Source organism: Bos mutus, chromosome 17 (assembly GCF_027580195.1).
Source record: "Bos mutus isolate GX-2022 chromosome 17, NWIPB_WYAK_1.1, whole genome shotgun sequence".
Taxonomy (NCBI): Eukaryota; Metazoa; Chordata; class Mammalia; order Artiodactyla; family Bovidae; genus Bos; species Bos mutus.
This window is the reverse complement of record NC_091633.1, coordinates 43580496-43601590: the sequence shown is the minus strand read 5'-3', so window position 1 is coordinate 43601590 and position 21095 is coordinate 43580496. Positions and strand designations below refer to the sequence as shown.

Below are 21095 nucleotides of genomic sequence, written 5' to 3'. Positions count from 1 at the left end.
ATTAAACCAGTGATATGTGAGTAGAAAGGAAAAGTTGTTGTTTCTTTTTAAATGGAATTGTATACTTTGGAGAATATGCTATTGAATTAAGTCTAGATAAGCAACTGTAAAATAGGGTGAATACTGTAAAAATCTAGACTAATTCTGTATTTGGATTGTTTGCCAAGTGCCTTTAAATTCTTGTACCACCATAATGAAACCAAAAGTGGAAATAATTAGATGATATCATTATGGATGTGGCTTGTGTAAGAAAGACATTCAACATTAGAACACTCCAATCAGTCTGCTCGTACTCTAAAAGGAAAAAATTTCTTTCAGAATTTTGTATATTCCAGGCAAAAAACTCAGCCAAAATCCTTATCCTTCCTTAGTGCTCAGACCTCTTAAAAATCAGAGGAAGACTCTGGATCTTCTTCCCAGACGGGATAAATGTGAAGATCTGGGGTACAGTTCAGGGTGTTTGTGAACCTACCCAAAGCCTCTCCATGGGCCGGAGGAAGGGCCCTGGCCTTGGTGCTTACTCCTCACCCACTTCTGTCTCCAGTTGAGGAACCGGATGACTTCCCAGTGTTGATTCTAATATTTTCTTAGTAGATGCAGCATTCATTTCTTTGTTTATAAATCATTTTGTGAAATTTTCTCTGCACAGAATGTAGTAAATTAGTTACCTTTTACAACTAGTTTTTCAATTATGATTTGTAGGCGTGACTAGGACTTTCTCTCGCGTGCACATGAATTGATATTTGTGAGCTGAAAATTGTTTAGGACACCAGTGGACTACGCAGCTCCCACTGGGGTTGTAAAGAACGCCTGTTTCTTCTGTAGCTACAGGAAATCGGTAGGAGGTACTTTTACCTTAAACCTTATAACGTGTTATATACTATGCTAGAAATTATACAGAACTTGGGTACAGTTTCATTTAAATTTTGTATCTAGTATAAAGTGATCTTTAGCTGCCATGATGTCACACAGAAACTGGAAATGCCATCTATCTCTGTACCTCCTGGCCGGCTGCGCTTAAGTCATCCCTGATAGATATGGACATTTCTGTTTTTAAAGATTTCCAGTGAAGAGATTATATAGCTTTACTTGGCAAGTGTTTGAAGTGTAATACCACCGTGAAACTTTCTGGAAAGTTTTATTTTATGTATATCCTAAATCACTAATGATGTAGGGAATTCTCAATTATGTTCCCTAATGAAGAGACATTTTCTCATAGATAATACAGAGTCAGATCATCCTCCTGGGTCTTTCCTTTATCCCTGCAGTGAAATATCCTGACAGAGAAATAAGGAGTTGCAAAGTACTGACAGGCAGGCTCTAGGAAGGTCTCAAGGGACAGAGCTAGTGAAATCACTTTTCTCCCCAACCTTTAATACCTTCTAAAATTTCATTCAGGAGTGAAACTTAAAGGAAGTGCTTAACTTAAAAGTTACCTTTTCTTGGGTTCTTCAAGTCCTTTGGAGAAAGTAGCAGACTATAAGTACATTTTTTTTAATCTTTATCTAAAATACGTTTTCTAATTGCTAAGTTCCCTATGAAAATTTAGCCATAAATCTGCAAATATTTATTAAATCCCTATGTGTAAAGTCCTTAGGCATATACAGTAGAAACTAAAAACAATCCCCTTTTTACAGTTTCCATTGTAATTGGGGGCATGCGCGTATGTGTGTACTTGTATACGCATATACACATATATAAACCACCCATTAGAATTACAATAGGCAATTGCTAAATGTCTTCTACATAAGATAAGTATGAACACATTGCTGTGAGAAGAGAACCGTCTGGATTAGAGTGAACCAGGAAGGAGACATGGAAAGAAGTGGAGCAATGGTGGAATGTTAAAGAGTAGGCAGGACTTTCATGGAAAATCCACAAAAGAGGATATAGAAAATGACATGAACATGAGCTTAGAGATGGCACACATGTGTTTTGTTGGCCAGACAGTGAGAACTGAAGTGGAAGGTTCCTATTGAAGAGAAGATTGGAAAGATAAAGTACACAAAGTTTTGGAAGAATCTGAATGTCCATCTCAGAAATTTTGACTGTTTTGTCCAGTAACAGAGAGCCACTGGAAGTTACTGCTCAAGGAAGCAAATTATTGAAGTGGTGCTTTAGAAGGAGAAGTAGCCAGTGGTGGGCACATTAGGGAAAAGTACACTGTTAATTGAGCACCACTGTATGCACCGATGGGTGCTTTGCATACAGTTTTTCACCTGATACTGAGAACCCAAGCAGTTGGCAGCTGCAGTAAATCTAAAAATTAAGTTATAAGAACTTGTTGTGATGGTCACACTGAATAGAAATGAACAATAGATGCAAGAAATCCTACTGCACAGAAGAATCTGTTTAGGGCCGAACTAGATGTTGCATTCAAGAGAAAGCGAGAGATAGAACCAACTTTACAGTTTTTAACCTAAGCAGTGATATTGTCAGTATAAGGACTGAGTAGGAAGATGAAAAATAGGTTGTATCTCAGCACTGAGAGAGAAAGTAGATTGGCAGGGTAGTGCAAAAAGTTTGATGTTAGTCATGTTAAATTTGAGTGTAGGACTGAAGCTTTAGGGAAGAAATCAGAAGTAAAAATATAATTTGTCAGGTTTCCAGGTAAGTATCTATGCTCTTTAAAATACCCCTTACACACACAAACATGCTCTTTTATTTAGTCATCTAACCAACATTCAGCAGTTGCCTGCCGTGGTGCACAGTACAGGGGAGAGGCTAAGAGCACAGGCTGGAACCAAAGGGCCTGGTTTTCCAATCCTGACTCTCAGCTGACTAGCTGTGTGACTCCAGGCAAGTTACTTAAATTGATTTGTAAATGCCTCTGCCTCTAAATCGTCTTGTGTGTAAAAAGGGGATCTCACAGGGTTATTATGAAAGCTAGAGAAGTTAGTTTATATAAAGCACTTAGAGTTCAGTTCAGTCGCTCAGTTATGTCCAACTCTTTGCAACCCCGTGGACTGCAGCACGCCAGGCCTCCCTGTCTGTCTCCAATTCCTGGAGTTTACTCCAACTCATGTCCATTGAGTCGGTGATGGCATCCAGCCATCTCATTCTGTTATCCCCTTCTCCTCCCACCTTCAGTCTTTCCCAGGATCAGGGTCTTTTCAAGTGAGTCAGTTTTTTGCATCAGGTGACCAGAGTACTGGAGTTTCAGCTTCAACATCAGTCCTTCCAATGAATATTCAGGACTGATTTCCTTTAGGATGGACTGCTTGGATCTCCCTGCAGTCCAAGGGACTCTCAAGAGTCTTCTCCAACACCACAGTTCAAAAGCATCAATTCTTCGTCACTCAGCTTTCTTTATAATCCAACTCTCACATCCATACGTGACTACTGGAAAAACCATAGCCTTGACTAGATGGACCTTTGTTGGCAAAGTAATGACTCTGCTTTTGAATATGCTGTCTAGGTTGGTCATAACTTTTCTTCCAAGGAGTAAACATCTTTTAATTTTGTGGCTGCAGTCACCATCTGCAGTGATTTTTAAGCCCAAAAAAATAAAGTCAGCCCCTGTTTCCATTGTTTCCCCATCTATTTGCCATGAAGTGATGGGACTGGATGCCATGATCTTAGTTTTCTGAATGTTAAGCTTTAAGCCAACTTTTTCACTCTCCCCTTTCACTTTCTTCAAGAGGCTCTTTAGTTCTTCACTTTCTGCCATCAGGGTGGTGTCATCTGCATATCTGAGGTTATTGATATTTCTCCCAGCAATCTTGTGGGAGCTTGTGGATTCCAGTCTTGTGGATTCCAGCTTGTGCTTCATCCATCCCAGCGTTTCTCATGATGTACTCTGCATGTAAGTTAAATAAGCAGGGTGACAGTATACAGCCTTGACGTACTGCTTTCCTGATTTGGAACCAGTCTGTTGTTCCATGTCCGGTTCTAACTGTTGCTTCCTATAGGTTTCTCAAGAGGCAGGTCAGGTGTCTGGTATTCCCATCTCTTTCAGAATTTTCCAGTTTGTTGTGATCCACAAAGTCAAAGGCTTTGGCATAGTCAATAAAGCAGAACTAGATGTTTTTCTGGAACTCTCTTGCTTTTTCAGTGATCCCTCAGATGTTGGCGATTTGATCTCTGATTTCTCTAAGTCACAGATTAAAAAAATTCCTCAACAGTTTCCAGAGAACTAGTATTTTATTTTTATTTGACTAAGCTACTTAAAATTAGTCTCTTTAATATTTGAGATTGAAAAAATAAACTTTAGAAACAGAAAAAAGGCATCTATTGCCTTTTCTAAATCCAGCTTAAACATCTGGAGGTTCAAGGTTCACATTTTGTTGAAGCCTGGCTTGGAGAATTTTCAGCATTACTTTACTAGTGTGTGAGATGAGTGCAGTTGTACAGTAGTTTGAATATGCTGTCTAGGTTGGTCATAACTTTTCTTCCAAGGAGTAAACATCTTTTAATTTTGTGGCTGAAAAGTTATGACCAACCTAGACAGCATATTCAAAAGCAGCATATTCAAAATGCCATTCTTTGGCATTGCCTCTCTTTGGCACTGGAATGAAAACTGACCTTTTTAGTTTAGCGTATTTAGAGTAGCACTGTGCAACGTTGCTTCAGTCATGTCTGACTCTGCGACCTGTGGACTGAAGCCTGCCAGGCTCCTCTATCCATTAGATTCTCCAGGCAAGAATACTGGAGTGCGTTGTCATGCCCTCCTACAGGGGACCTTTGCAACCCAGGGATCGAACCCATGTCTGTTATATCTCCTGCATTGGCAGGCGGGTTTTTATCACTAGCACCACCACACAGAGTAAGCACTAGGGGAACGTTTGCTATTATTACTACCATTACCATTATCTCCACTTTCTTGGTGGAGAGCAGTGTTGCTCACTGTCCAGTGAGGGTGACTGCTTGATACACAATAGAACAGACATTTTCACAGATGGAAAAGTAACTTAAAGTTAATAATCTGTTCAAGATGGAGGGGATATATGTGTGTGTATGGCTGATTCATGTTGTTATATGGCAGAAACTAACACAACATTGTAAAGCAGTTGTCCTCCAATTAAAAATAAATGCATTTTTTTAAAGTTAATAATTTGTATCATTGTGATCCTAAATTTTGTGTGAAATTATTACTAATAGTAATTATTAGAAATTATTTGTATTATTCAAATAAATTGTCATGGGTAAGCAAATAGCATAGGTATCAAATCATGCAGTAGGTGTTATCTGAAAAGGTATAGACTGAGTGTTGGCAACTTTATAAATACGATCACTGTATCATCTTCCTCTCCACAGTACTCAGAGGTTATTTCTCCTTAGCGCTAGTGTGCATACCTTTTAATTACATTCAGCCCAGAAGGCTGGCCACATTAGTCATTTTGCTTTTCTTTGTTATGGTGAGGAGTAATAGTAATTTAACCCATGCCTCTTACATCTAACCTGCATTGGCAGGTGGATTCTTTACCCCTAGTGCCACCTGGGAATCCTGTAAGCCACACAAGATACTTTAAGCACAGCAGTTTATCCTACCCTATTGTCATATGTGTGCATGAATGCTCAGTCATGTCTGACTCTTTGCAACCCCCTGGACTGTAGCCCGCCAGGCTCCTCTCTCTATGAAAATTTCCAGGCAAGAATACTGGAACAGGTTGCCGTTTCCTCCTTCAAGGACCTTCCAGGGATCAAACCAGCGTCTCCTGTGTCTCCTGCCTTGGCAGGTGGACTCTTTACCACTAGCACCACCTGGTATTGTTACCACCAAAATTAGCTCAGGTGAAACAATTGAATTTGTCTGTCACGCACTCAGTGACCAGTACTCAAGCTCCTCGTTGTCAGTGGCCTGACCTGTACTGATGAAGCCACTGAGTAGGAGTGAACGTTTCCCATTCATCCGCAAGTTCTGTTATGACACCATCCATGTTGACTACCACCCATAAGGAGTGTTCAGTAGATATTTGTGAAGTTGATTTGTGGACATTTTTTGTTCTATCCTATGTATTTATAACAAATAGCTTGCTGATTTTAACAACTATCCATTCAAATATAGGACACTTACAGGACTTACCAGGTTTTTAGGCTCACTTTGAAAAAAAATCAAAGCTGATAACTGGAAGTGTTGATCTACTGACTTATTTTAGAAGCAGAAGGTCAGAGGATAAAAACCAGTCCTGAATGAACTATTTAATACTATTTAATACTCAGAGATTAATTTGATCTGTAAAAGTTATTTTAAAGTCTCCATTGTATCTGCTTCTAACCTGGGACTTTTGAGATTATCTTTGGCCAAAGGGAATATAATGCTTCTATGTTGAACAGCAACAAAAAAAGATGACACTTATGTGCATAATTCTGTCTAATAAAGCATAAAGGATATGAATGCATAAGATAAAGCAAATAACAACCAAAACTTATATTTTAATCCTGAATATACTAAGCTGAAATGGTGTTTGGAGTGATTAACATTACCTTAAATTTCCAAGAATTGAGCCTCTCTAAGAAGTGCTATATATGAACATTAAAAACAACAAATACTGTATGTTTAATATGAATATACTTTTATTTTAATGCCAAATAATATCAGTGATATAAAGGATACTTTGGCACTTTCGAAATATGTGAGGGGAGGTTTGATTTTTTTATTGTGGTAAAATATACCTAATATAAAATGGACAATTTTAACCTTTATTTAAATTGTAAATTTACTGTCTCAATCGATTTTAAGTGAACAGTTCAGTAGTGTTAAGTGTATTCTCGCTGTTGTCCTTGCACACAAGATATTTTTTGTTTAGAACATGAACATGTACCTCACTAATAAAGATTCCATTTTGTTAGGTTTTTGAACAGCTATATTAATGGTTTTCTCTTCTCTTCTTTTTCCTCTCTCTTGATTAATAGGAGTGAGCTGAGTCGACAGAAACTTCATACCCAAGAGCTGCTTTCTCAGCTGGAAATGGCAAATGAAAAGGTAGTTGAGGTAAGATAATGGCCCTCCTGGGAAGCGCACACTGTAGAATCTTACCTGAGCCAAGTCCAAATTAATTCTCTACTTGGAAATGACCATGCGGATGTGAGTATTTCTTGCAGAAATCATACATAGCACTAAAAGTCCACACATAATATAATGCGAATAAAAGCTTTGGAAGTCAGTGATTCATCATATTTAAATGACAAAGACAGAGCTCCTATTTCAGTTTCACCATATAGCTTGTGCTGTTTCAGAAGTGTTAGGATCCTCTTTATTTCTGTGCATGTCTAAGATTTTTTTTTTTTTTAACCCAGTTCCACTAATTTTGTTTTAATCCATCAGAAAAGACATGTAGGAAATACTTTTGCCTACTGGAATATATGAAAGCATTCCTTTACATTAATGCTTTAGAACTAAAGTTAACAAGGGTTTATTGTCGTTTTCGTTGAAGAAAAAGGGTTAAACAATTTCTAGATTATGATTAGAACTTTCTAGAACTCTACTTCTTTATTTGATGTTTTAATTTCTAACATATTTCTTGGAATTTCATTAACAGGCTGTATGGCCCACTAGCTCTCTATGGCTTTCCGTAGGAGCCATAGTGAAGTCATTGCTCTTCAGTCTTATAGCATTATAAACTGACATGAGAAATTTAGAAAACAATTAGACCATAGCCATTAAAATACTCTTTGATGTAGCTCCCCCTTCCAGGAATCTGTCCTAAGGAAATAATTTAAAATATGAAAAAAATTTTAAAGGAAAATATTCAACACAGTAATGTTAATTTTTTTGGAAGATCAAAAGCAACTCAAATGATCAGTTAGAAAAAGAACAGTTGCATATATTATGATTTATCTAATCTGGATTCTGCTTTCACCATTATGGTAGCAGCACAGAAATATGTACCTTATATATCATCTGATTGTAACTATGAAAATGATTATTATAGAGGATGGCAGTTTTTCCTCAGGTTTTCTCTAATGTTAATGATGTGCCTCTTAAATTTAAGGCTACATATTTAAACATCTTGGTAAATTGGAGCAGCTAATAGAGTTCTCTTCATACAATTTAATTTTGCTTTTGGGCACAATAAGAAATAGAATAAGCACATTTTAACAGGATACTGTTATTTCAGTATTTTGTATTACTAGGCATGACATTCACTCTTACCACTTGTATGTTAGGACACAGGAACTATCTAGTTCAAAAAAACTATATAATAATTCTGTGTGTGCACAGACTTTTTTTTTTTTTAGGCTAGTAGTTAAGCGTGGAAAAGGCTAATACATCTTTTAATTGATAGATTGCTTGCACTTGTCTGCATTACACCGTGTTGTGACAGACTGACAGTCACGATGCCTGTGTAGTTGCCTGAGGCTGCTCTAACAGAGGAAGAGAGGCTGGGGTGACTCAGTCAGCAGGTACGGGCTGTCTCTCAGTTCTGGAAGCTGGCAGTCCAGACTCAGGAGACAGCAGCTCTGGTTCCTTCCGACTTCCCCGGGAGAGAGTGTGTTCAGGCCTCTCCCCTCACTTCCAGTAGCCTTAGGCACTCCTTGTCTTGCGGATGGTGTCTTCCTATGTTCTTCCCTTTGTACGTGTCGATCTCTATGTCCGAATTTCCCCTTCTTATGAAGACACCAGTCACATTGGTTTAGAACCCACCCTAATGACCTCATCTTAACTTAGTCATCAACAAAGAACCTACTCCAAGTAAGGTCTCATCCATAGCCGAGGGGAAAAGGGCTTCAACGCAACCCTTAGTAGTGCCTTAATAACTCCATTGACCCTGATACCCTCTGACATGCAGATGTATTGAGAAACTTGGAAAAGATTTCTTCTTTTATTACTGTTGTTTGTTGTTGTTTTAGGCACTAAATTGTGCCTGACCCTCCAGGCTCCTCTGTCCATGGGGTGTTCTAGGCAAGAATACTGGAGTGGGTTGGTATTTTCTTCTCCAGAGGATCTTCCTGACCCGGGGATTAAACCCATGTCTCCTGCATTGCAGGAGAGCCGGTGGCTCAGACGGTAAAGCGTCTGCCTGCAGTGCGGGAGACCCAGGTTTGATTCCTGGGTCGAGAAGATCCCCTGGAGAAGGCAATGGCACCCCATTCCAGCACTCTTGCCTGGAAAATCCCATGGACGGAGGAGCCTGACAGGCTACAGTCCATGGGGTCACCAAGAGTGGGACACGACTGAGCGACTTCACTTTCACTTTCTCCTTCATTGCAGGCAGTTTCTTTACCACTGAGCCACCAGGGAAGCCCCACCTTCTCTTTTTTAAATAATGCTTTCAGCATATAAATCATTTAAGATAAGTCTCAATAGTGCAAATGTTACTTGCTCAGTCGTGTCTGACTCTTTGTGACCCCATTGACTGTAGCCCACCAGGCTCCTCTGTCCATAGGATTCTCTAGGCTAAATACTGGAGTGGGTTGCCATTCCCTTCTCCAAGGGATCTTCCTGACCCAGGGATCAAACCTGGATCTCCTGCACTGCAGGCAGATTCTTTACTGCTGAGCCACCAGGGAAGCCCTAACTAAGATAAGTCTAATTCTGTAAAAATCAGGATTTCTGGAATGAGTATTTTCTGCTCCTTGACTTTAATAATGTGTGCACGATGTCACCACTTCCCTGGAAGCTCTGCGAGCACAGTGGTTCGAGCGCCCCAGCCAACAGTGTATGCATCACCTGAGAACCTGACAAAAAGCGCAGAGTGTCAGACTGAGCCCGCCCCTCGTGACACACTGCTTTGAGGCCCAGGTCTGTGCTCTCACACTCACAGGTGACAGCAGAGCAGTTTTCTAGCATCTCATACTGAACGTCCTCGTCTTCAGGTTCACTTTGCTTCGGATTTAATTCACTTCCTTTGGTGGTTTGTGACAGCGGTGGGTGGGGGTGGGGAAGACACCAATTTAGTCATAATGTAAAACCAGCTTTGAACTTTGGCGTTCATAACTTGAAAAATATGAATTTGGAGATATATTGTCATTACATTTTGTAAGTGATAAAATAATGTTCAGATTTTTCATTGATAATTCCATGAAACACCTCCATGCCACGTACAGATTTCTAACTTGTCTTATATTTCCCCTTAATAGAATGAAAAGTTAATTCTAGAGCACCAGGAAAAATCCAACAGACTTCAGAGGCGACTGAGTGAAGCGGAACAGAGAGCTGCTTCGGCCTCCCAGCAGGTAGGAAGCATCCTCATTATGCCTGGATGATGAGAGTCTGAGTAAGTCACAGATTAAAAACATTCCTCAACAGTTTCCAGAAAACTAGCATTTTATTTTTATTTGACTAAGCTACTTAAAATTAGTCTGTTTAATATTTGAGATTGAAAAAGTAAACTTTAGAAACAGAAATAAACATCACCTGAGTCTAGAACTGCACTGTCCAACATGGATAGATGTAGCCACTAGCCGCTGTTTACATTTAAGTCAGCTAAATTGAAATCCTCACACTATCAGATTTCACGTGCTCAAAAGCTGCATGAAGCCGTGACTGTCATATTGGCCAGCATCAAATAGAACAGCTCCACAGTCTTCACAGTGAGCACTGCTCTAGAATTATGTTCTGCCTAAAACTAGGCAGGTATTCACGGAGAGATTTGAAAGTGAATCACATTGCTTTGAATATAGTGTTCCAAATTGCACTAACTGTTTTTATTGCAGTTTTTAAATGGAAAAAAATTACCTAGCTTATAGGTTTAACTTCATTTAATGGACATTTGTATGTGACCATATAAATCTCAAATACCACATAAAAGTTGTCCAATGGGAAATAGAGTAGAAAATGCAGAACATCCATGAAATAATAAGGGGCAGTTACTCATAATGCTCACATATCATATAAATGAAATGGGCCATTTGTTCTAAAGTAGGAGCAAATAGTCTCTCCTGTTAGGAACGAAATGAGAGGAGTTTAGTGATTATAAAGATAGGCTGGAAACAGATAGTTTAGACAGAAACAAACCAAGTGTATTATTATATTTGGTTATAAATTTACTGTTTCGATCAAAATTAACATTATTCTTGGATATTATTAGTCTAATAATTAACATTATTCTTGGATAATTTCATATATAGTAAAGCAATTAACTCTAAATACTCACAGAATTCAGTTTGTGATATTTATAGATTTTTTTGTTAACCTGCTTCTGGTATGAGCATGGTGTAGCTCTCAAAATCCAATCATAACTTGCCCTTCTGTTACCTTTCCTTCTTAAAAGTAATTATAGTTTTATCAGGTACGTTTAATTTCTTATGAAATTATGGACTGATGGATGAGATAATTATTTAAGAATTCATTTATTCATTTAGATTATAAGGTTACAGGAGCCAACATGTTCAGGGCAGTATCTTGAGTGGAGGTATTTTGGTGTCTGGCAAATAACCTTGTACCATTAATTAGCCATGTGTCCTTGGGCAGTTTCAACATCTCTAAGCCTCAGTCTGTTCATGTTTAGGATAATAACACCTCCCTGATAGAGTTATTGAAAAATCAAAGGAGTTAACACATATAAAGCTCTTAGCATGGTCATTAAGTGGTAAATAGGTAATTAGATACATAGAAATTAAATTTCTACCTCACAGTCTTTAAAGCTTCAAGTTGATCTTTTTTAAGGACCGTGGTAAAGAAAGTGAAAGTTGCTCAGTCTTGTCCGACTCTTTGCAACCGCATGGACTACACAGTCCATGGCAGGCCAGAATACTGGAGTGTGTAGCTGTTCCCTTCTCCAGGGGATCTTCCCAACCCAGGGATCAAACCCAGGTTTCCTGCATTACAGGCAGATTTTTTACCAGCTGAGCCACAAGGGAAGCCCTGTGGTAAAGAAAATGCCTACTTAAAATCAGCTCCCTGGAGTTGGATAGTAACAAGAGTCCAGGTACAGAACCTTGATGATATAATCCAGTTGGCATCTACTCCCATCCCCTTCCCAACAGCATTAAACCTCAACAGTCCACAGTATTTCTCCTGTTATTTAAACTCTCCAATGGCAGAGATTCTCCTAATCTCTTTGTGAACCTTTTTTAAAATGTTTTGTCAGTAACTGCCTTACAGACTTTTCTTTAAATTTTTTGTTCCTGCCATTCTGTTCTCATTTGAAGACAGAAAGTAATCATTGACTATTTTCCCTAAACACAAAGAGGAATTTATTCCCTGGGGTTAGTTTTTTGTTGTTGTTGTTTTCTATTTTAAAAGTATTCAACTCAAACTTTGTTTCTAAGACATATTCAATTTAAAAAAATTTTTATCTTTGCCTGCTCTGAATCCTTTCTAACTTTCCCATATTCTTCCAGAAATTGGGAACTGCTATTAGAAATACTATCCTGCTAAGGGCTTGATATTCAGTAAAGTAAAGGGGTTAAAAGATTGTTGTTGTCTCTCTCATGCTGTCTTTACTCAGGCCGTCTAGCATCTCCTCATCGGCTCAGCACAGACCCTGCGCTGTAGTCATTGAGTCATGCTCGGAACGTGCTATTGTGATCAGCGTTTTCTGTAGGGCCTTCCTCCGTCTTGGGACAATGGTATAGATGGTTAGATATTCTGAGTGCGTCACTCTAAGCTACTGAATGCCGCGTGGTGTTCTTTTCACTGTATGGGATTTTTTAAAACCAGTGTGGTGACACAAAACCTAGAAACGATGAAAATAAATTAATGTGACTATGTAAGATTTCAGATTTCTGCGTAAAAAAGTAACGTCAGTGACAAACTGAGAAAAATAGTCGCAGTGTGTAATGAAAGGCTCCCGTTCTAAGCAGAGTGGCTAATCAACAGCAACTGAAAAGAAGGGCTGCAGTGGAGCAGAGCGCACAGAAGATAAAAGACAGATGGAATAAAGTGGACTTCAGTAGGGGGAAAGGAGAGCTGTGTATAGTACTTTATCATTCTTCAAAAAAAGTGAAGCAGTAATGTGCACATATTCTCATGTAGGATACTTGAAGAAGTTTGTTTAGAGGCTGGGAGTGGTGGTTGTATCTGGGAAGAGGGATGTGGAATGAAGGCAGGAGATGGGAAGGCTTCCTTTACGCTGTATGCTCTTTTATACTGTTAGATATTTTTCACCGTGTGTCTTTGTCATGAGTTCCAACTTAATATTTAAGGATTATTTCCTCAGTAGACTCACTGTGACCTGTCATCATCTTTTTATTGTCAACCCTGCACTGTGCTGGCTTGCACTTAGTTTGTGTTCTAGTCTCTTTCCTGGTTAACGTTTATCTAGGTGCCTTTCACCCATCCGTTAAATATGTTTTGGAATTGTAAGTATATCACTGAGCTGTGGAAAGTCATATTTGACACACACATCTCTAGTGTAATCATTTTAAAGTCTCAAGAGTAAAAGAGAAGTGAACACAAAAAGTGACCTCTTACAAGACGCCTTACAATAAAGTTGTTTTCAGTAATTGTAAGTTGTGATGCGTTACACTTTGTACTAGTCTAAGATCTTCCATAGAAAAAGTTACCTACTTACTGATTGTTCATTTCAATTGCAGCTCAGTGCGATGACAGTGCAGAGAAGAAGAGCAGCCTCCATGATGAATCTGGAAAATATTTAAAATTATTCAGCGTTCACTCACAGAACCCTAGAATTGGGGAAGTGGTTGACCAGCAGTGTATTAAAATGGTAAAACCTGCATAGAGGGTCATTTTGCACCTGCATTTTCCATTCTGTCTGGAGGGTTCTTGGAAAACAGAAGAGTGACAGCTTCCTGTAAGTAAAAGATAATCCGATATTGAGCTTCAGTGGAGAATAAAGCCCGCTGGGAAGAACGCACTGCCTTCATCAACGTGTCTATTTTTTAATTCCTCCTTTTTCCCTTGGAAAAGAATCATAATTTTCAAACTATGCTAATCATGAGAAAGAGTTTTTTTAAAAATGCAAGAATTTTAGTATTTCAGGCTTCAGGATTTGAGAATTTCACATCTGTTACTCATAATTCATTTTTAAAGTTCCCAAGTCTCCATTTTATTATGAACTCACATGTAATAAATCATGTACTTCCTAAAATGATGCTCTCATGTATTTTAATGTATAATTGCAGTGGTTCATTTTTACCTTGTGTGATTTTCAGTATTTATCAAATATTGATATTTAAGAATTTGGGAAGGTTCCCATTTGTCTGGGGTTTTGGATTTTGAGGTGTTCTTCTTTTGTTGTGTTTTCGCTATTATTCAAAGCAGTATGGATCAAAGGGAATCCTGAGTTCTGAGACTGCGTGGTACTGACCTGTTGCCATCCTGTTGATTTTCATAGGCCCATTGTAGTCACTCACTCTCTGCTGCTAGTTGAACGTGGCGCTCCCTGCTTTCTATGATCGGCTTAGGTGGGTTTGCACCTGGACAGAAAGTTAGGAGACCGTTGCCGTAGTCCAAAGACAATGAGGTGGCATGAGAATGCGCACCTGTAAATGTCCAACCAACAGTCAGAAGTTTAGGACTGGTGCCCACAAATTGAGACAGTCACGGGGTCTTTGGCCTGGAGCTGAGATTCGAAACCACGAGGGTCGGGGCTGGCCCTGAGGCCCTGTGTGATGTTCTCTCACTACCTCGTCCCCCTCATTGCTCGTGCTCTGTCCCTGGCGATGCCCTTCCGTACCTCCCATCATAGCGTTTTCCTCCTCCTCCACACAGGGTCTCTGCTCACACTTTGCCATTTGCATATCCTTCAAGTGTGCAGCTCCCCACAAACCCCTGCCTCAGGCTGCTTCCCCAGACTCAGCAAGGTCCCTTTGTTGTATTGCTCTTAATCTATGCTCTGTTTTTTCCTGTATAGCACTTAAGAAAATCTGTAACTCTTTTCGAAGCTTTTACTTTAATGTTATCTCCTTCCCAACAGACTGCAAGCTCCTTGAGAGCAGAACTGTCCATCACGCATCATTGTATCCTTAGCGCTCAGCGTGGCTCCCGGAGCACAGAAGGTGTTCAGAGCTGTCTGCTTAAAAACTGAAAAAGAGTCTTTAAGGAGAGACCTTAGAAAATGTCTTTGTTGGTTGAATGAGCTCAGGAAGAAATGTCACTGGAGGAGACTGAATAGGAGCAGTGAGAGGCTGGTAACCAAGAGAATCCAGTATGATAAAAACTGAAGGGTGGATGGAATCTAGGCAGGAGGGAGCCAATGGTCGCTAGTGTCAGACACGATGATGAGATGATAATACAGACATGACAGCTAAATGGCAGGTAGGCGCTCAGCTTATTTCCATTTCTTAGAAGATTTTTCATTTGACTATCTAAATTCCCTCCCGTGTCATTCACAGACTGGGTTATAAGAGTTATGTTCATATTTATATTTAGAATATAATGTTTATTTTTAAAACTTTTAATCAGAGAAAATGTTAGAATTGTGTCTGACCAAAAAATGAGACTGTAGGAGAAAACACTTCAGAAACTAACAATCTAGACAAATGAAATATAAGTAGCAGTATCTTTTTCTAAAAAAATAATATAACTTTCCAGACTTTTTTCTTCAAGATAAAATCTTTCAGCATAAGTGCTTTCTCCAAACTTTGGGCTAAAGGTAAATGTAAAATGTACTCTTTACATTTTACTCATAATGACCCCATTCCAGTGGGCAGTCTTTCTTAGGCTTAGATACTCTCCAAGGAAAGGATATGGTACTAAAATGCAGATAAACGGCCTTTCTGATCTCTGTTCAATTTGAACAGACTTAAGCTATGTTTGGAGAAGGCAATGGCAACCCACTCCAGTACTCTTGCCTGGAAAATCCCATGGGCGGAGCAGCCTGGTAGGCTGCAGTCCATGGAGTCACTAAGAGTTGGACACGACTGGGCGACTTCACTTTGACTTTTCACTTTCATGCATTGGAGAAGGAAATGGCAACCCACTCCAGTGTTCTTGCCTGGAGAATCCCAGGTGGGGCCTGGTGGGCTGCTGTCTATGGGGTCACACAGAGTTGGACATGACTGAAGTGACTTAGCAACAGCAGCAGCAGCAGCAAGCTATGTTTAAGCAACAGAACTGAACATGTATGGTGATTTTTCTTCCAGAAAAGTTTGTTCGATAATGATTTTTAATATAAAAATGTAGTATTGTTTTGGACATTCCTCAGATTGGTCAGCCTTGACTTCACAGACAGTAAGTATCATTTACTCCGTGAACTTTATTTTAGGAGACAGGGGAAATGAATAGGAAAGAGAGAAAAGAAATGGCATAAATCTGAAATTGGGGCTAACATAGCTAGTTCATTTTATTTATTCATGTTTCTTTTTCGTGTCTCCCTGAGAAAGAAAAGAGATATGATTACCTCTTCTTCACTCTGTATACAAATATGCAAATCGGGACAGCCAACAATCTTGTAATTTCTCCTCTGGTGTGAGAACTATGGGCGAACATTAGTAACAATTCAGTCATTCGTTTATTCAGCAAATATGAATATTTCATAGCTGTACAGCCTGCCAAGCCAACTCTCAGACAAACCAAGGAAGACTGAAAAAAAACACTTTTAAACATTTTATTATAAATTCTGTTCTTTAACCATAATGTGTTTTATCAGTTTTCTCAAAATAAATCTGTAATGAGCTTTTTTTATAAACCCTTTAATCAAAAATAATGACTAATTTTTTTAGCTTACTTAAAAATGTGTATATACATAGAGAAATGTGTACAGAGGGGAGACGGACCCTGTGGCACCCCAGTGCTGCCTATGAAATCCGTCCCCTACCAGCTCTTCTTTTTCTTTTTTGGCCGCCCAATGCAGCTCATGCATCTGCGTGCAGCCCAATGCAGCATGCAGGATCTATAGTTCCCCAACCCAGGGTGGGGCCCATGGTCCCTGCAGTGGAAGCGTGGCGTCTTCACCACTAGACTGCCAGAAAAGTCCCCCTGCCAGCTCTTAAAGCTTAAAAAAATGTGTGGCTTTTGTGACAATATTAATGTTCTTAGTATTTATGGAAGGAAGAACTAAGTAAATATATGTTTACTTAGGTAACAAAAATCGTAGAATGGAAAGGCATTTTTAAAGTAATTCTTTACAGCACTGGCACCCACCCAACTATAATACCAAAAAAAAAATTACACTGAGTGGTTTTCTAGCCCAAGAGTTCACCACAAAAATTCCCATGTGCTCCCGTGTTCCCGTAGATGCTCTGAACGCCCGCAGTCTAACCTACTCTTGTTTCTTCCCCTCAGAAAGTATATTGGAATGTAAGCAAATGAGAAACACATCATAGAGATAACTTGGAATCTGCTCTGGTTTATTCCTTTTTAAATACAAGTTTTTTAAAGTTCACTCCTTCATTTTTTTAGTGACACATTAGCAATGTTATGTGCACAGCTGCTGAAGTTCACTGTGCCAGGCGGGCAGGTTCCCCTAATCAAACTCTCCAGCAGTGCTGACCGCTGGAAGGTTCTTTCCTGAATGTGTCTCCTGCCTTTGTTCTACCTTGTGCAACAGAGTCTGTCTAAACCATCTTCCATGTGGCAGATCTTCAGCCTTTGGGAAATAATTCTCATGTTCTCCTTGCACTTAGTAGGCATCCCCATTTCCTCAGAGAACTTGGTTTTGAGTCCCTGCGCCTGCCGGTCACTGATCTCGGAAGCCGTTCGCCGTCCTCCACCCATCCGTTAGGTGCTGTGAGCACCTCACTTCAGCCAGGTGCTTGGGATGCGTCGGTCTTAGGCCCAGAGCCAAACGTTACATTCAAGGTATGGACTACTCATTACCTTGTTCTGGGTGACGACTGAGAGCAGTGGGGAGAGGGTGAGTGACACCTGCCCAAGTGGGGGTTAGGGGGCAGCTTTTTAGAATCGCCAGGGGATGGGCGTGGTTTCACAGTCCACACCCCTCCCCTTTCCCTCACCCCGAGAAGAGAACTGGAAGCCTGCTCTGAGAGTCACTGTAGTTAGTGATTCAGGAAAATGTTCATATGATTTCTCATTCGTATTTAGGATGAGAAAAAAGTGAGAATCACACTGTTCTAGTGCCTACCTACTTCCATTAATGCAACTTAAAATCATGTTAGCTTGTTTTAGAAGTTGAATGACACTGTTAGAAAGTCACCAAGCGTACTGTTGACTGAAATCCTGCCTCTTCCCAAGGTTTTGTTGCTTAGCCAGATCTTTGCCCCAGAAGCCAAACTGGTCCTCTGTCCCTTTTAAATTTCATTATATTACTACAGTGTGCTGAGATCATTTTACCTCCTCATTCTGCCATCCAGTTTGTTCCCTATAAGCATAGGAACTGCATCTGTTTAATTTTGTTTTACTGCTATATTTCTTGCATCCATGACAATTTTTTTTTTACTTACAGTGAAGTCCATCTATAGCTTTGATGAACATGCCACCCATATTTTCATGAAAATCACTGAACAAATAAGAACTAGACAGACCTGAGTAGTCAGTCTCTTAGAGCCTACTAACCACTGCCTCCTGTGACAGATGGTAAGCAGGACCCATGAGGCACGGTCAGTCTGTGTTCAGTCTAGCCCTATACTATCATAAAACCATCCAGACAGACCTAGGCTTCTACCTCAGAAGGTTCTTTTATGCCACAACTGTCATACTTCCCAGACCTAATCTAGTAATCCTGTCTGAAAAGATAAGTTAAATTTCTTCTTAGTAAACCCATGCAGCATCCTCGTAATCACTGTGTGTTCCTTTTATGTTTATTTAAAATGCTTGAGTTTTGTAGTATGGCATCATGGAAGTTCTCAGTCCCTATTTTTATCCTTTTTTCAAAGAATAAAAAAGCCATCAGAGTATAATCTGATGTATAAGGACATCTGTTCGCACTTAAATCTGTGAAGATTAAAAATATGAGACTAGGATTTCCTGTCATGGAAACTGTGCTCTAGGAGATAAAGGAGAGTAAGGGTAGTTACATCATGTTTCTACAAGTAGCCAAAAGAAACCACTGGACCCACTGGAGAATCTTCCCCTGGATCTACAATAACCATGCTGATCTGTATGAATAAAGTATGCCTATTGAGTACCTACAATATGCAAGGCATTGTGCTAACATTTTGCATTTATTATCTCATATAATCTAACAGCCCTGCTAGGTAGGTGTTACCATTCCTTTTCTAAAGATGTAGAGTCATAAAAGTCAAACACCTAGCCCAGGGTCATGGAGGAGGAAAGTGTCACTGCAGGCTTTCAAACCAGGTGTCTCCAACCCAGATCCCTCCTCCTCCCAACACTGCATCCTTCATCTGCGGAATCCGTGCTCTGGCGTCTCTCCCGTTCCCTGGCAGTGACTGAGCAGTTGCCTCTATAGGTTCTCTGAGGCCCCTGCTCAAGGAAACTGGACCTCACGGCAAACAGCTTGCTTCTCTCATACACGTACTTCATCCTAGCCTTCAGGTAATTCTGACTAGTGTCCATTCTTTCCTTTTAGTTCATCGATTCGTGTTGTTGATAGGAAATAACAGATGCAAAACAGATTTTGAAAACTTCTTTCACATTTTCATTCATCAACCTTATTATAACCTTATTATAACCTTATTATAACCGAGTCATAGCTGTGACCGGGTCTTTGCTTGCCTTTTCTGATTCTGACTCTAACCCAAAGAGCCCGTTTGGTTATCAAACTTTATGCATTACATAGAAAACTTCCTGAGAAAAGTATTTTCATATCCAAATCTTGAAATTGGCCATAACCTAAAAAGTCAATTAACTGTAGTGAAAAATACAGATCTAAGCAAAGGAAGTTATATAAATTAGTGGGTTATTTCCTTGAAATGTTTCCAGACTTTCCTTTTTTGATTGCCTTTTACGCTTTTTATAATTGCAGTATAGTTGTGCAGTATATTACAAGCATACCATGTAGAGATTCAGTGTTTAAAGGTTATACTCCATGTAGCTATTATGAAATATTAGCTGTATTTCCCACGTTGTACAGTATACTCTTGCAGCCTGTTTTGTATGTAGTAGTTTGCACCTCCTAATCCTCTACCCCTGTAGTTCCTCTTCCTCTCCCCACTGGTAGTGGGAGAGAGGTTGTTGTTTAGACATGCATATCATGTCTGACTCTCTGCGACCCCATGGACTGTAGCCCACCAGGCTCCTCTGTCCATGGGATTTTTGAGGCAAGAATACTAGAGCAGGTAGCCATTTCCTTCTCCAGGGGATCTTCCCGGCCCAGGGATCAAACCTGTGTTTCCTGCATTGGCAGGCAGATTCTTTATCACTGAGCCGCCAGGGAAGCCCAGTTTATTCACTGTATTGGTAAGTCTTCTTTGTTATATTCACCAGTGTGTTATATTTTTTGATTCCACAGTGATATCAGACAGTATTTGTCTCTGACTCACTTCACTTGGCATAATACCCTCCACGTCTATCCATGTTATTGCAGATGTAAAAACGTCATTATTTTTGTGGCTGAGTGGTATTCTATTGTATGCTTATTTGTGTGTGTATACATACACACACCACATATTTATTCATTCATGTTGATGGACACTTAGGTTGCTTCTGTGTCTTGCCTATTGTAAATAATGCTCCAGTGAACATTGGAGTGTATGTCTTTCAGAATTAAGAGTTTATGTCTCTTCCAGATGTATGTATGCCAAGGAATGGAATTGCTGGATCATATAGTAACTACTTGTAGTTATTTAAAGGAAACTCCATACTGTTTTCCACAGTATGAAATTTATATTTCAATCAACCAACCACATCTTTGCCAACATTTATTACTTGTGTTCTTTTTGATAGTAGCCATTCTGACAAGTGTGAGGTGAGATCTCCTTGTGGTTTTGGTTTGCATTTTCCTGATGACTAGCAGACATCTCTTCTGTCCCTGTTGGCCTTCTGCATTTCTTCTTTTGAAAACTATCAAGTCTTCTGCCCATTTTTTAATCAAGTTGTTTTTCTGATATTGTTATATGAGCTGTTTGTAGAGATTGGATATTAACCCCTTGTTGGCCATTTTGTTGTTATTCAGTCAGTCATGTCTGACTCTTTGCGACCCCATGGACTGCAGCACACCAGGCTTCCCTGTCCATCACTAACTCCTGAAACTTGCTCAAACTCATGTCCATTGAGTCAGTGATGCCATCCAACCATATCGTCCTCTGTCATCCCCTTCTCCTGCCTTCAGTCTTTCCCGGCATCAGGGTCTTTTTCAGCTCTTCACATCAAGGTCTGAGTCAGCTTTTCACGTCAAGTGGCCAAAGTATTGGAGCTTCAGCTTCAGCATCAGTCCTTCCAGTGA

The 21095-nt window shown here is 39.7% G+C and overlaps 1 protein-coding gene across 3 annotated transcripts in view; it reads left to right on the top strand.

Annotated features, from left to right (window-relative positions):
• Positions 1–14080, top strand: part of SCLT1 (sodium channel and clathrin linker 1) — a 226186-nt gene extending 212106 nt beyond the window's left edge. Inside the window, exons 18-20 of one of the 3 annotated variants that reach the window (XM_070386529.1) lie at positions 6856–6934; positions 10024–10119; positions 13423–14080. In XM_070386529.1, coding sequence (XP_070242630.1) covers positions 6856–6934; positions 10024–10119; positions 13423–13485 — 238 coding nt within the window. In that variant the 3' untranslated portion in view covers positions 13486–14080. The remainder of the gene's footprint in view (positions 1–6855; positions 6935–10023; positions 10120–13422) is intronic. The other 2 variants (XM_070386528.1, XM_070386530.1) reach the window with 2 other exon arrangements.
• Positions 14081–21095: the final 7015 nt, after the last annotated feature.